The sequence below is a fragment of the Eretmochelys imbricata genome, chromosome 5 (genome assembly GCF_965152235.1).
Source record: "Eretmochelys imbricata isolate rEreImb1 chromosome 5, rEreImb1.hap1, whole genome shotgun sequence".
Taxonomy (NCBI): Eukaryota; Metazoa; Chordata; order Testudines; family Cheloniidae; genus Eretmochelys; species Eretmochelys imbricata.
Genome location: NC_135576.1, coordinates 56,845,432 through 56,862,682, shown reverse-complemented (window position 1 = coordinate 56,862,682; position 17,251 = coordinate 56,845,432). Strand labels below are relative to the sequence as shown.

The window sequence follows — 17,251 nt, the reverse complement described above, 5'->3', positions numbered from 1 at the left end:
CCCCCAAACTCATGACTTTGGCTTATAACCCATGAGATTTTAAAAAAACAATACATTTGGGGTTCCTTTTAGTTGCTTCTAGTTTTTGAACCTTTAGGATGCACCCAGGTCACATTTTCAAGTTTTTCTCTGCAACCAAGAGGACTGAAAACTTGTTTTTTTAAGAAACAAAAACAGGAATTCTCACGTGTCCACATAATTCCAGAACCTTCGGCTTTAAGAAAACAAGCAAGACTCATGAGAAAATCATGAGAATTGGCAACACTAGATTGTGCTTTTTAAATGTCTAATAAATGCTTCTTGGCACTGCCACTCAGGCACTGCACCTTCTCTCCTTCTTCCACGCTGTTTAGAGTAATAAGAGGCATAACTTGGCCCAATTTGCTTTATTTAAAGGGATCCTTCAGGATGAAAATTACTGTGTATATGTGTGTGTATATATATATATATATATATATATAAAGAGGATGTTACTTTTAAATGAAGATAAAAGCATAATGAAAAGGCATTACAAAAAAAGAACTGTCAGTTAAGGATCCTGGATATGTATATTTTACACTATGGTTTGATATGTCCTTGGGGAGCACTTTGTTTCTTTAAAGCCCATTCCAGACTAAGGAAAAACTTTTTTTAAAAAGTAATTCAGTTGTTTGTGCCTTTAACATGATTCTGGTTGCTAAAGCAACGCATGCTGAAACTAAAAGCTTTCTCCTTTGCATTCCATCCCTTCTCATTTTTCTCCATGAAATGAAGTCATCATAATCATGTACCTTTGATCTTACAGTCATCTGTGACACCAGATTAAGATATCACAAATGAACAATTATGACTTCCCTGAATGGAAGAGAAGGAAAATGAAGTCTAATGAAGTGGGGTTTTGTTTTAAACAAAGTGGAGAAAAAAACCTTCCAATACTCACAAAGGAGATGTACAAGCTGCAGGAAAGGAATATTGAATCATGATTTGTAAAGCCATTTGTAAAAGCCTTTCTTAGTGCCTTAAATTCTTCTCTTGATTGTTAGGGTGTGTTTTTTTTTAATGTTTTAACCACCAGTTACAAAATATTTGAACTAAATATAGAGTAACTGTACTTGAAGACTGTTGTGCTTCTGTACTATTCTTGTCTTTGTTTCCCTTTTTTGCTTGTACAGGCTGTTCCGCCACCCAACTTTGAGATGCCAGTTTCTATCCCAGTGTCCAACCACAACAGTTTGGTATACAATAACCCAGTCAGCTCGCTGGGTAACCCCAACCTTTTGCCACTGGCCCACCCTTCTTTGCAGAGAAATAGCATGTCTCCTGGTGTGACACATCGGCCTCCGAGTGCAGGAAACACAGGTAGGTTCTATTAAATCCCATTTCTTTCAATGTTGTTTATTATCAGAGTACCAGTGCATCTTCTATCACTTTAAACTGTACGCAGAGAAGCAGGATTCTCTTTTACCAGTCATAACAGTGTGCCCAAAATTACTGTGTTAAAGTAATCAAAGAAAAAGCTTATGCGGTTTCTAACCCAGATATATAAAATAAAATAAAGCCCTGAAAATAATGTTCTGGAAACATCTGAGTATTGGCTAAGAATGAAGAAATCAATAAAGAATGAAAGGCAGACAATTTGCTGTTACATAAAAAGGCAGCTCATCTACTTGTGTCATGCAAAAAGCCACTGCACTGTTTTTCATAAACTTGAAAAATTAAGTGTGATCAGGGCAACCTTATCTTCGAAAGTAAAATAGGCCTCTAATTACTTAAACATCAGTTAAGAGGCTAAATACAACATTTGTGATTCTGTATGTATTCACAAGCTCATTGATTGGTAAATGGTAGGCCATCTCCAAGCTGAAGTGTATAAACAAAAGGTTGCTTTCCATGCTGGTGATGATTCGGGGTCACCTCTGAGCAGGATAAATGGGGATTAGGATCATTCACTCAGCCCTGGTCTACACTAGGACTTTAGGTCGAATTTAGCAGCGTTAAATTGATGTAAACCTGCACCCGTCCACACGATGAAGCCCTTTATTTCGACTTAAAGGGCTCTTAAAATCGATTTCCTTACTCCACCCCTGAGAAGTGGATTAGCGCTTCAGTCGGCCTTGCCGGGTTGAATTTGGGGTACTGTGGACACAATTCGATGGTATTGGCCTCCAGGAGCTATCCCAGAGTGCTCCATTGTGACTGCTCTGGACAGCACTCTCAACTCAGATGCACGATTGTTTGCCGTTGCTCTGACACAGGGAGGGGCGACTGACGACACGGCTTACAGGGTTGGCTTACAGGGAGTTAAAATCAACAAAGGGGGTGGCTTTACATCAAGGAGTATTTCAGGCAGGAATTCACAGAGGGTTCCAATAAGAAATGGTGCACCTAAGTTATTGTTCTTATTGGAACAAGGAGGTTAGTCTGGCCTCTGATTGATACACGGCTAGATTTACCTCGCTGCACCTTCTCTGTGAGTGACTGCAGTGTGACCTAGAGGAATGAGTCCCCTAGACGGGGGGCGGGGGCGGGTGTTTGCAAATGAGTACAAAACAAATCTGGTCTATTTCTTGTTTTGATCCACTCCATCTATCTTTTACATCTTTGGCTGGCAGCAGACGGTGCAGAAGGACTGCATGCCATCCACATCTCATGGCTGCTCGGCAGAAGATGGTACAATAGGACTGCTAGCCATCCTCATCTCTTGCCTGCCCGGCAGAAGATGATGCAATAGGACTGCTAGCAATCCGTATCAGCTGCCTGCTCACCATAAGATGGTTCAGTAGGACTGACTGCAGGACTAAAGAGAATGACCTGATCAAGTCACTCCAAATTTAGTCCCTGCACCCATGTCTGCCCAGGCGCTCCTGATCGACCTCACAGAGGCGACCAGGAGCACCTCGGACGTGATGATGACAGCTACCAGTCCTATTGCACCGTCTGCTGCCACAAGGCAATGGGTTGCTGCTACTGTGTAGCAATGCAGTACCGTGTCTGCCAGCACCCAGGAGACATACGGTGACAGTGAGCTGAGCGGGCTCCATGCTTGCCGTGGTATGGCGTCTGCACAGGTAACTCAGGAAAAAAGGCGCGAAACAATTGTCTGCCCTTGCTTTCATGGAGGGAGGGAGGGAACGGGGGCCTGACGATATGTACCCAGAACCACCCGCGACAATGTTTTAGCCCCATCAGGCATTGGGATCTCAACCCAGAATTCCAATGGGCAGCAGAGACTGCGGGAACTGTGGGACAGCTACCCACAGTGCAACACTCCGGAAGTCGACTCTAGCCTCGGTACTGTGGAAGCCTCCACCGAGTTAATGCACTTAATGCACTTAGAGCATTTTCTGTGGGGGGACACACACTCGAATATATAAAACTGATTTCTAAAAAACCGACTTCTATAAATTCGAACTAATTTCATAGTGTAGACAACCCTCAATCTGTCTGAAGCAACATCAGCCTTAAGCATTCAGAGTTCAAAGAAGCATACAAGGACTCCAGCCCAAGGAAAAAAGTAAATAAATAAATCTACAGAACGAATGTCTGCGAAAGGGTCAAGAATATTATAATCAACAATTACACAAATGTGTTACAATCATTCTTTACCATTAATTTGTTCGTAGAGCTACTTGCAATATGTCATTGCCTGGCACCAACCCGATGCAGAATTATCACGTTTGGCTTTTCTAATGCAATTAACAATGAAATAATTATTTTTTCAAATAATCCAGTATAATCAGGGCTAGTCTGATTTTTTTAAAATATAAGGATGCTTCTTAGACTATGTCAGCTTGAAAAAAATTCTGGAAAGTGTCAGTTTCTATAAAGTGTCAGCTATTGCACATATTTTTATGTTTGCATGACATCATGACACAAATATTGTTAGCTGTAAAACCTTCCAAAGGGCATTTTGCAGTTTTAAGATTATGGGCTTGATCCGATGCCCGCTGAAGTCTATTAAAAGATGTCCAGAAACTTCAGTAGGCATTGGAACAGGTCATCTGAGAGAAAACATGTTAATATTGTTTAAAATGTTTGACCTTAGCCATTATCCTTTTGACTATTTTATTTGAACTCCTAGGTGGCCTGATGGGTGGGGACCTCACAACCGGTGCAGGCACCAGTGCAGGTAACGAGAAGAGCATTTTATGTTGCATAATATTATTTTGTGTTATGCACCACAACAGATCATTACCATAGGCTTGGTCTTAAAATACCTGTATACTCAGAATAAGATTTTCAAAAGAGCTCACCTCTGCCAAGTCAATGGGAGTTCTACCATCAGCTTCAATGGGAGCAAAACCACACCCTTAACAGATTTCCATGTTCAGAGTGTCCTCAAGTTTTTCCTTTTAACCTAAAGTTTCTCTGTAAAAATCTTTAGGCCCAATCACACAGCCCTTATTCTGCCAAATCTCCCTTTGAAGTCAATGGGTAAAATCCCAATCCTATTGAAATCAATGGGAGTTTTGCCATTCACTTCAATGAACCAGGATTTTGCACAGTGAATATAAGCTTGAGTAATGACTTTAGGATTGGGTCTCTTATCAGGACCTTGATTCAGCCAAGCACTTAAGCACATGTTTCATTTTAATCATATGCTTAACTCCACCCCTATTCAGCAAAGCAGTTCAGCATGTACTAAGTTAAGCACTTGCCATTTGTATTGATTTTGAGCTACAAAAATTGCAATGAAACACCAGTAGTATTTAACTTTGAACATTTACTTAATTGCTTTATGGAATCGAAGACTAACAGACAAGGAATTTTCAAAAGACTTTAGGAGATCCAGGCATAGGAAAATATTGGATCCAATTGATTTAAATTGGAGCTATTGCTGGTAAGGACTGCAATATCAGGGTGATGTTGCTTTTATGTTGTAGGAACTGCTCCCGGGCTCAGTAAATGCTGCAGTATATTACCAGGACAGTGATGCTGCTTTGTGACAAATGCAGATGACAAAATACTAGAATGTTCCAGGAAAAAGCCGAGCAGTAGAACATGCAGTGGAACTGTGTTAACTGCTGGCTGATAGGAGCTATACAGAGGAGTAGTGTGGAGATTCACTGTGTGTACCATACACCAGAGGTAGCAATAATTGGTGACACATATTGTAAAGTTCTACTCTCTTACACTATATCATAAAGTGTATATATCATATATATATACATATATCATAAAAATTTCTTTTTTTTTCCCTGACTCCTCCCAACTTGCCTCAGACCTCTCCTTTATCTTCTTTTTTTCTTTTTTTGTTTTTCATTTTTTATTTTGTCACATGCAAATAAATCACAGATCTTGCATGCTGGATATGTTGGGAAATTGAAACAGCACAACAGTGGAGCCAGTAGGCATTTTCAACTGGCACTGCAGCTTCAAGAGGTCATTTTGTATTACTGTATGACTACAGCATGCAAAACACATGAACATATGGCTCTTAGCCATTAGTCTCTCCTATTCTCACAAAAACCATGCTAGAAAATTACAATTTTCTTATTATCTGTTGGTATTTTGCATAAATGCAGCTAAAAAGATTCATTTTGGTGATGTCTGATGGTTTCATATCATACCCTTTTTTGACCATGTACATGATTGAAGCTTCAGGCACCACAGCCAATAAACTAGGAGAGGAAGTTTGATTGCCCTATTAATGAGCTCCCTCTACTGGCCTGTTAAGACATGTCATGGTAGCACCATCATTGGTTTGCCTGTTTTTTTCATTCTTACAAAGGTGCTGGGAAGCTGGCAGTGTTTCATTCTAAAAAATGTTTGTGTCTACTAAAATGATTGCTGTTCTAAATGTCTAGTTGGCTTTGTTGTTCTTGGTTCTCATTCAAATCTATACACATTTTGCTGTCTAAAGAAGACACACTCAACACACTAAGTATAGGGACCATGCTTTTTTAATGTATATTTTTCTTTTAAGTTAGGTATACTAAAGAGGACAGAATGACCCTTTGAGAATGTAGATTGCTTATTCTATTATTACACACTTGGCTTTCAAGCAATGTATCTTTGGGCTGGTCAATTGATTTAATGCTGTGTAAGAGGGACATTACCAGGAACGTCTCATAAATATTTAATTGTATGAATAGTCTTCATTCTTTATCTGGCAGTAAGAGCCAAAAACACCAGTACAGATATGTGTTCTTCATGTCTTAAATGCAAAGCAGTAGGAGGGATTTGATATAGGGCCAAAGGACAATAAGGGGTCATATATGGTTGAATCGTCTGCCTCAGTAGCTTCATTCAACAATGCCACTATTTTGGAGAGCCTTCTCTCTCATAAGACTACAGAAGAATAAACACCAAAAGTTCTCTTTGTTCACGATTTTTCAGAAAAAACAGAGACCCCAGTGTTTTTTCCATTTGGCATCTTAGAAGCTGATGGCATGATCATGTGGTTTAATTTGTTAGGGTTCCTATTTCTTGCCAAATTATAACTTTATGAATTTGCGTTTTTTCTGCACCATCCAAAAATAGCATATATTCAAAATAATGCACTGCAAGAAGAAGAGCTAAGTTGTTCAAAAGTTTAATTTCAGTTACTACAAAAAGAAACTATTTTTGATGGCCAACAAAAGGGCACAAGTTTCTGGCATGACTCTAACAAATCACATGATAACTAGAAAATGGGAAACAGAAAAAGCTACTTAAGTTAGTTACATCCATGTTTTGAAAACTATGTTAGTTTGTTGGTTTGAATTGTTACGTTACACAATTAAATACCAATAGTGGTATTTATAAACTAAAATCAAGATTACCTTAGGTTTGTTAGAATAAATTCTATTCATAGTCAAACTCTAGTGGGACAGTTTATGTCATGTCCTGGGAGGTGGTGGAATCTCCATCCTTAGAGTGTTTTAGAGCCCGGCTTGACAAAGCCCTGGCTGGGATGATTTAGTTGGGGTTGGTCCTGCTTTGAACAGGGGGTTGGACAAGATGACCTCGTGAGGTCTCTTCCACTGCTAATCTTCTATGATTCGTCTATGATTCTATGTGAGAGTAACAACTGCCAGCAAAATTAGAGTGAACTTCCCATTTAGTATAGCTGCTAATCTATAAATATATCAATGTCATTGGTGCCTTTCTCTTAAACCAGAGATTTTTGAGTGAAAGAAAAGAACAAGAACTCTTGGGACCTAAACCAGTATGTTGTAAAACGTCTTTAGAGTTAAACCCCTTTCCTCATAACCACTTAATCAAGTGACATGTTACCTGTTTACATAGTAAAGTATGCAATGTTGTTTTAATTTTTAGGAAGCACATTTACCCTTAAACATAAACCATTTAAGTTGCGGGGAACTTGACAAGAAGCTAATAATGAGACGTACGCGTTTTTATTGCTGTACATTATCTGAGCTATAATTTCATGTAGTGGTTTAACATTGTTGAAAACCTGACAGAGGATGAAGCTTTCAAATAATTATTGACTGCTCTTTAAAAACTTAGTGCTACAATTGATTTTGGAGGCCTTTCTTTGCCCATATGTTTTGATCTCCTGGTTTTCACTACCTCTAAAATTGGATTATATTTTACATTTCACACTAGTATTGGGACTTCACATAAGGAGCACATAGTTTTGTGTTATTTTTAATTTTTCTATTGAAAGTAACTAGAAGAATATTGTGGGACAAGTTCTGCTCTGTTACACAGGTGTGAATATGGAACAAGTCCACAGATGCCAAGAGTTATTTCAGGTTTACCACTGTAAATAATAATGAAATAAGAGCAGAATTTGACCCTGAACCTTTAAATCCAACCTGAGATTCTCCAAAGGGATAAGGTTAGCAGTATTTTCAACAAAAATGCCATTTTAACTGTTTCTTTTTTTCTCTTTCTTGTTTTGTAATTTGTTTTTCTCATTCCTGTTTCCTCACCTTCTCCTTCTTAAAGCCAATATCAAAAGAAAAGGGATACGCAATTCAAAAGTAACTAGCAATTTTGGGTGTCAAAAACACCTTAATGGGAACTGATTTTCAGATAGTACTGAGCTCTTCTCCATAAATCCAGCCTCTTTATGGTCACTCAAGTTGGGCACCCAGAAATCACTAGTCATTTCTGAAAACCTTTTCCGGGTACTTTTTAAAAACCCAATCCCATATTAATCTGTGAATTGGCAGGTGGGCAAGCAGGGAGTACTTAAGGAGGAATGTGGTAAAATCCCCTCTTCTGAAAATTAAGTACAGCATACCACATACCAGAGGCCACCTCAGTTTTTGCCAGATTGGGTCTCGGATTGCTCTTTCTCAGCTAGTATCATAACTCACTAGTGCTACACTATTGATTTTACTTCAACTAGTCATGTATTGACTGTGTACAAATGGATTAGATATTCTGTTACTATTTCATACCAAATAGATATGTGTGTAATAGTTATTTTTAATTTCTGAGCCCTCAGGTTGGAAGATTTTTGGGCAACACCTTTTCAAAAAATGTAACGAAAACAAAGATTTATTTAAAAAAAAAAAAAAAGCAATGTTCCCAAATAAGCCTGTGAGCGGGAGAAAAAAACAATCAGGTTGGAATTTCTGAAGGTGCCTGACTCCCTGAGGCTCCAGTGAAAATCCAGACTGAAACAACCAACCTAATGCTAAAGGAAACAAATTAAAAGGATTACACATGAATTCTTATCCTTGCCCTACAGATGTGCTTTGGTGAATGTCAGTGGGAAAATATTTCCCAGGCCATAAATGTGGAATATGTTAAATACAGAAATTCATTTAAAACTATTATTATTAACATAACCATTTATACTGCAATATATCTAGAAGCTCCCATCATATAGGAATCCCTCTGTGGTACATGCTGTACAAATATATTGTAAACAACAGTACTTGCCCCATAGAGTTTACAGTCTAAAAGAAAACATAAAAACTGCCATATTGGTTCATATCAATGGTCCATCTAGTCCAGTATCCTATCTCCAACAACAGCCGGTACCAGAGTTTCAGGGAGACAATGTAGAGCAGGGCAGTTTTGGAGAGAACCATCTCTGTCTTCCTCTGGCAGAGGTTTAGGGTTGTCCCAAGCATGGGGTTCCATCCCTGACCATTTTGGCTAATAGCCATTAGTGGACCTGTCCTCCATGAGCTTATTCATCTAGTTCTTTTTTGAACCCAGCTATACTTTTGGCCTTCACAACATCCCATGGCAATGAATTCCCCAGGTTGCTTGTGTGTTGTGAGAAAAAAGTACTTCCTCTTGTTTGTATTAAACCCGTTGCCTATTAATTTCATTGGGTGACCCTTGGTTGTTTTTTTTTTTTTGTTTGTTTGTTTGTTTTGGGAAAGGCAAATAACACTTCTCTATTCACTTTTTCCATACCATTCACTATTTTATAGACCTTTCCCATGTCCCTCCCCATTAATAGTCTCCTTTCTAAACTGAACAGCTCTAGCTTTTTTAATCTCTCCTTTCTGGAAGTCATCTCATACCTTTTGATCATCTTTGTTGCCCTTCTCTGAACCATTTCCAGTTCCTTTTTTAGATGGGGCGACCAGAACTGGACATAGTATTTCAGGTGTGGGTGCACCATGGATTTAGGTAATGGCATTATGGTATTTTTCTGTCTTGTTTTCTATCCCTTTCCTTATAGTTCCTAGCATTATGTTAGCCTTTTTGACTGCTCCTTTGCATTGAGCTGAAGTTTTCAGAGAACTATCCACAATGACTCTAAGATCTCTTTCTTGCATGGTAACAGCTAATTTAGAATCTATCTGTCTGTCTGTAGCTGGGATTATTTTTTCCAAAGTGCATTGCTTTGCATTTATCAGTGTTGAATTTCATCTGCTATTTTGTTGCTCAGTCACTGAGTTTTGTAAGACCCCTTTGTAACTCTTAGTCAACCAAATCTTGAAAAAGTTTGTATCATCTGGAAACTTTGCCACCTCACTGTTCACTCCCTTTTCCAAATCATTAAGGAATATGTTCAGCAGTACAGGTCCCAGTACAGATCCATGGGGACCTCACTGTTTACCTCTCTCCATTGTGAAAACTGGCCATTTATTGTTTCTTATCTTTTAACCAGTTACTGATCCATGAGAGGACCTTCTCTCTTATCCCAGGACTACTACTTAGTTTGCTTAAGAGCCTTTTGTGAGGGACCTTTTCAAAGGCTTTTTGAAAATCCAGCTACACTCTATCAACTGAATCACCTTTATCCACATGCTTGTTGACAGCCTCAAAGAATTCTAATAGATTGCGTATATCTGTTTCGAGCTTACAGTCATTCAGGATATAGTCCATCCACTTACCTAGATGCATGGTGGATCTTTGGTTAATCTCAAGACCTTTTTACACCTTAATTCATTAATCTTTCAATATTGCCTACTTAAAGCATTCAAGAATCATGAGATTGTCTTAAAAAACATGAGATTTTAAAATAAATAAAATAATTGTTAGATTTTTGATTTGCCTTCTAGGGTTTGAACTTTTATTTGTCACATTTTCAAGCTTTTCTCCACAAACAGGTGAGCAGGCTAAAAACTTTTTTTAAAAAATATTTTTAATGACAGCTGAGATTTTTCCGTTATCACCTGACTCCAGGAGCTGGGGCTTTAAGAAAAACACCAAATAGTGAGAGACTTCTGATAAAATCCTGACAGTTGGCAGCACTGGATCTTGCCTAACAAATATAAAGTATACTGAAAAATTTGTTTCTCTCAATGGCTGAAATTCACACCTTTGCAGAGGGCTGGCAGAGGGCCTGTGTACCATTTAAGTCCCACTTGTGCTCTGGGTGACTGAAGTGGTATGCAGATCTGGTGCTAAGGTGAACTGAACCCAGTCAAACCTTTGGAGAACAGATTTTCAAGAGTGGAAGCTGCAGTCCATGCACGAAAAACAGAATCACATACTAACCGGTAATTGCACACAAAAGTGTTAACCGATGTACACTCACGTAAAGAGGTGCCTGAAAGCAACTCCATTTTTCTGTGTAGACCTCAGCCTGTACTTCGAGAAAATGTGGCCCTTTACTGAGTTTCCAACAGTTGTGGAAGTGTTAACAGAATGATTTGAGTTATTCTCTGTCATACCTTGTCTCTAATTTATAGTGTCTCAATATTTGTATTTATGAAAAGATAGATTGAAAGGATGAATGACTGAGTCAATAATGAGAACACCCTCACATCTCTCCTAAGGAGAAAGCCCTAAGATCACAAGTAGTGAACAATTAAGTGAGTCATACAAGCTGCAGTTCTCTATAAGTAGGATTTTAAAGACAAGCATGATCAATTTCATTTTTATTTTTATCACAAGCAATTAAAAATATTCCTTTAGAAAATCCATGCTCAAACAGTAATGTGGAGTTATTGAGTAAAATCCTGGTCCCACTGAAGTCAATGGGAGTTTTGCAATTCACTTAGTGAGGCTAGGATTTTACCTATTATATTTTGGTTACATATCTTCTTAGGAGGTATCATGCTGTCTTTTTCTGCTGTGCAGTCTGCATCTTTGTTCAGAGAAAGAGAGAATATAAGGAAGTGTTGCAAATCAGCAAACATCTGGATTTCATGCGTACTGAAAGAGATAGTTGATGCCTCCTAGATCTTGGAATGCAGTTCTGGGTTTGCTCCAAAAAGAAAAGCAAGAAATTCATTTAACCGTTGGAGCTGGGAATACAGATTTTGCAGCAAAGCAGCACTAAGAAGCTCCTGGCAATACTGAGTTAATGTGCCTCTTGCCCATTAACTTTCAGCATTATTCCCCAATTAAAGTATTCAAGCCACAGATTCCATGTGTTGTCCACATCTTTTGCAAACTGATTTGTCCCCTGATAATAGCTGGAACTGTTGCTCAAAGTATAAGAGCAAAATAAGAGGAGACATGGCAGAGGCAGTAACTCGGATTTTCTCTTGTGTTTACAACTGCTTGCACAGAACTGATCTTAAAAGTTTAACTTTATCTTTATATAATATATGCAAATTTACCTCACATGCTGCCCTTTTCTGAGAAGATCTAGTTTAATAACATAGAAAGGATGGAGATTTAGGAATGTGTGATTTGTGTTTTGAATATGCAGTCACCAGTTTTTCTGAACATGAATTTGAAACCATGTGTTCTTCATTTCTGCAGCATTTCTTATGTGTGTAAGAAGAAATATGTAATTTAACAAATATACCACTTATCACTGTTTATGAAAAAGAAACAGTAATCAATATTTCTAAAATTTCCATGGGGGAAGCTAAAAATTAAGTTTTTTTAGTCTATAGTCGTTTATATTTGGAGTTAATTCTTATCTTGAAATATTTTCCCTAAAATATATAGGATATTTTCCCCAAAAGATCATTAATTTAGAACAGCTGAAGAAGTAAATGAATTGCCCTGTATTTTAAAAAGGTTTTCAAAGAGTAAAGTGGGGATAAATACCAAAATATTGCTTCCAGATTCAGTTCAATTCAATATTGCCTCCAGATTCAATTCAATAACCTCCAGGGTTATATTTTCCAATAATGTGTTTTCCCCTATTACATAAGCTTCTTTACTCTTTCTCATGATTTAACACTCAAGGGCAGTTCATACAACAAGAAAATGTAGTTTATTTGCATACAAAGGGCTAGATTGTGGCTGTGAATGCCAAGGTGGGGAGATGAACTAATCATATACTTAAAGTATGCATGTGCTGAATTCCTTCCCTGGGACTAGGCATTAATTTCTAATGGGCATTGGGCAATCCAAGTCCGAGTCCTAAAAGCAGATTTCAAAAGAGCCCCGGGGCAGATTTTCAAGTGCTCAGCAACCACAATTGGGGCCAGATTTTCAAAAGCGCTCATCTCCCTTTTAAGCACTTAGATAAGGGACAGATTTTAAGAAGAGCTAAGCACCCAGCAGCTCCCTGTGGATACACGTACACTGCAAAGAAAAAACCACAGCAGCGAGTTTCAGAGACTGGGTCAACTGCCTTGGGTTTGGGGGGCTTGGACTGTGGGGATAAAACTAGCAGTGTAGAAGTTCTCACTCAGGCTGGAGCCTGAGCTCTGAGACCCACCCCAATCCTTGGTGTCAGAGCTCAGACTCTAGCCTGAGCAGGAACGTCTACATGGCTATGTTTAGCCCCAGCAGCCTGAGCCCAAGTTAAATTGACCTGGGCTGTGAGATTTGCTGCCTCAGGTCTTTTTTTGCAGTATAGACATACCCAATGTGATACTGAAGGCCCAATTTTCAGAAGAGCTGGCATGCTGGCTGAATGGGAGCTGAACTTGTCTGAAAATCCAGCCCTGATTTTGGGTGCTGAGCTCCTTTGAAGTTCTGGCCTCTAGTGTACATGAATTAGATGTGTCTAGCACTGACTGTGGCACTAAACTCCACAAAGGGGAGAATGACCAGTGAAGAGGGAGCAACACATTCTGCACTATGTCTAATTCTCACTTTGTCTCCCACAGTCCCAAAGGCATGCTGGCTATCTCAGCCAGGGCCAGGCACCCCACCATGACCATCTGACCCCTGTTACCCAACAAGAGCTCTGGCTTTAAACACTTGAAGAGCCCATAGTGTAAAGCTACAGGTCTCTTATTCCCTGAACTGTCCCAGACTTTTTAAGCTACAAAGTACTATGAATTAGTGCAAATATGAAGATCAGAATGTAATAGTCTTAAGTGGTTTAGCTTGTTAATTAAAATGTAGTTGCTGAGTTGATCAGGTGAAACTCCAGGCCAAATAAGATAATGTGATATATAAACCAAAGAGCAAAACAGTTTTGCTGCAGTGGAAACATGTAAGTCAATACAATTAAAGGTAACAATATAGGAAGCGTAATGTTTTCCTGCGTTAGAGGAATATATTCCTAAATTCCCTAAATCAGATGGTAAGGAATTACCAAACAATGCAAATTGTATGGACCGATGAACAGTCATTATGAGAACTGATAATAATATTCACAATAGCAGCAACATTGAGGGGGCGGGGAAAATCTGCACAAGGATTCTGATTGTATGTTGCTCCATTTCTGCATTTAGCTGGGTGGAGAGGGCAAAACTGGATTGAAATAACTAGTGTGCTCCCAGTATTCTTATTATTTATTGGTTGTATTGCTCTATCATAGACTCAGACCATATTATGGTAGGTGCTGTACAAACAGAACAAAAAGATGGCCCCTGCCTCATGCAGCTTACAAACTATGTATAAGACAAGAGACAACAGATGGATACAGACAGACAGGGGAGTGCAAGTACAAGGCCATTCAGACCCTTGTGTAACCTTGGCTGCAAAGTTCCCCAGAGGTCTGCCCACCCACCTAGAATAGCCAAAGCATGCTTCTCTCTCTTCCCCTGGTTCACCCCTATTCTGGGGCCTGGAAGAGGGCTGACATATGATTTTCTCCTCATGGAAATCATCGCGTTCCCTGAGGAGCAGATCCTCTCCACCCACTTCCCTATTCCCTTGCCATCGTCTGTCTTACCAATATTGTGTATTACTGAGCTGGTTTATCAAATGCATTCACACATTTCTTGTTAGTTATGTTTTTAAATTACACTTGTTTTCATTGGAACATCATAGGTAGGTTCTTTGTCTATCCAAAGATTTGATCATAGGCCTGCAGCAGCAGCAGTGGGAAACTGCACAGCCCTAGGGGAGCGCCACTAGGCATTTGCCCTTTAGAGTGTAGGAAGGGCTAATTGCACCCTCCCATTTTGCACACCCTCAGCCACAGCCTGTTGCTAAATTGTTTCCACCCCTCTCATCATCATTGTATCTGCACAGCCCCTAAATCCTTCCCTCTCCCTTATACAGCAGAACTGCACTGCAGCTAGGACTCTCTATACCTGTAGGGAAAGGGCAACAGTTTCTCATTAATGATCTTTAAGCTGCTTCACAGGGATATAATATAATATCACATCACACCATACAGGCTTTTTTATCTCTAAATTGACATAGTCGCTTTTTAAGGAATGATTATTTTTAAAAAATCTTTAAAGAAAGAATTGTTGAGCTATTTTTCTCTACTTTCCTAAAAATATTTATTTATCCCCCATATCCTTCTCCACGTCAGCACAAAAGCAGCTGATACTTCATGATATGCCATAGAACACTTTTCATTCAAAGTCAGTAGATTTTATACACCACATCTATCTTGGTCTGCTCCCTGTAAGTCAGTAGAGAAGGTCCATTAGCATAATAGTGTGGGAATGGGCAGGTACTTTAAAGTAAAGATTTTCTTCTTCTCAGATAACATATTCCCATTTCAGTTTTCTTCTATTGCTTGCAGTTAACCAAAGTAATGTACTGTGAAATGATTAACAGATGCAACATGTGAGTAAAAACCTTCAGTCATTAGCTCCTTCAAAAATTATGTTGTAGGTGAGCACTAGCATGATTTCCTGCCTTTTTTGCATTAGGGGTAGTATCCATTTTGTTTCGGTGGTAAACTATAAGAGCTCTTCTGCCATCAGTGCACATGAATTAAAGGAAATAAGAACTATATACATGGACTAAAAGGAAAAGAGACACCTAAATCCTTAGAGGCCTATATATCAGCATTTAATTACTCCTTATTCAGGCAAAATTCGTTTTGTAGTCAATGGGAGATTAGACTGAGTAAAGAGTGTAGAATTGGGTGTAAAATTAGCAAGATTTCTGTTACTCTCTGCATTCTCTTCTCACTTATTCCTTGTGTATTATAAATTTCAAGGTAAAATACAGCATAGGTGGCTCTCTCTTTTATATAGAGTCGTTCTGAATTTCACATATATTTTCAGAGGTTTGCTGGTCACACGAAGCAAGGTTACGCAAATGACTACAAATGTCCATGAGGGAGCAGGGACCACTTATAAAACAGAATCTGTATACTCTTCTCAGAAGAATTATGGAAAAATAACCCTGTAGGCGAATAGTAATGCTGGCAACTTGAAATTATTACTGAGATTTTCAAACTTGCCTCAAGAATTTGGACACTCCATTATGATTAAAATTAATGGGAACTGGGCATCAAAAGCTCCTAGACAGCTTTGAAAATCTCAGCGTACATGACAAGTATTTCTCCTTCTTTTCTTCTTTTGTTGTTGTTCATTTATTATTTTTATTTCCTTGCATTTGTAACGATGAAATGAAACTAATCAAAACTTTCAGAAATCTAGACAGGAATCACTGTCCAACTTGGTTAACTTTGAGCCCAAAATTGTTAACAGTGCCATTTTAGAATAAAAAAATATGTGCCAAATCCTGCTGTCCTGACTGATACGACTTTAATCTGAGTGAGGGATACAGCATCCAGTCTTAAATGCTGTTTACTGGCTACTGAAGGTGAAATTTTCAAAAGTACTCAGCATTGCCCTAACTTTGCATTTTTGAAAATCCATCTTAAAGTTCTTACAGCATAGACGTGAACAATTAAACATAATTAATTTGAAATAACTGAGAAAATGTATCTCATATAGGTCAAGTAATATCTTTCCTTTCATGGACTAACATTTTGTATTAATTATTACTGATTAACTAGCTCCTGCTGCATAGAAATTTCTTTCTTGGAGCTGACGGAGTTTAAAAGGTGTTATATAAGGCTCAATCCTGCAATCTTTACTTAAGCAATATTCTCTCAGAAGTCAGTGGGAGTTTTCCCTGGTTGATGGGCACAGGAACATGCCAAAGAAAAAGAGTCTATGCTCAGAAAGAATTTTTCTTTATATTGTGAAGTTAATCCAAATACAAAGTCTGGCACTACATTTAGTAGTGTTGTGCTGCTCCTCTATTTTACTTCGCTATAAGCAATTTCTTTTTATGTGCAAAATCTTTGCTCTCTTTAAAGTCAACAAAGCAAAAAAACCAAAAAACAGGAAAAAACAATTTGTGCTTAAAGTTTCTTGAATTGAAAGTGCTGTAAATTTGCATGCTCTGATATATGCCCTTTAAAATGTGTACATCTACTGTTTTTATTTTCACTTTGCATTACAAATTCTATCCATAATGTTTAAAAATGTTCTATTCCAGTGAAAATATGGCTTTTAACCAAATAAAAATGTACAGCAAACTTGCTCTAAAATCCATCTGTTCTTCATTTTCTTATAATCTATAATCAGGAAATCCATTCATATATGACATATAATTTTTGTGCTTTCTAGTGGGTAGTGGAATGTGATGTTCTGCATACAGTCACATCTAAATTGATAATTCTCCAGGCGGCGTGTAATTTTAAAGTATAGGATGAAGAAAGGTTTAATCTGTATATTAGAAGGCTTCTACAGTTTTTTTTGCCTCTGAATGTAAATTAGACCATTCTCTTTGGTGGATTTATCTGAAGGTAGGACAGCTGCCTCAGAGCAGGCCACAGCTTTGT

The 17,251-nt window shown here is 38.4% G+C and overlaps 1 protein-coding gene across 5 annotated transcripts in view; it reads left to right on the top strand.

Moving 5' to 3' along the window:
* The window catches only part of MEF2C (myocyte enhancer factor 2C), a 137,275-nt gene that overhangs the window by 98,782 nt on the left and 21,242 nt on the right, over nt 1-17,251 (top strand). For all 5 annotated transcript variants that reach the window (XM_077817176.1, XM_077817177.1, XM_077817178.1 and 2 more), the window contains 2 exons: nt 1,152-1,338; nt 4,061-4,108. In XM_077817176.1, the coding sequence (XP_077673302.1) occupies nt 1,152-1,338; nt 4,061-4,108 (235 nt within the window). The remainder of the gene's footprint in view (nt 1-1,151; nt 1,339-4,060; nt 4,109-17,251) is intronic.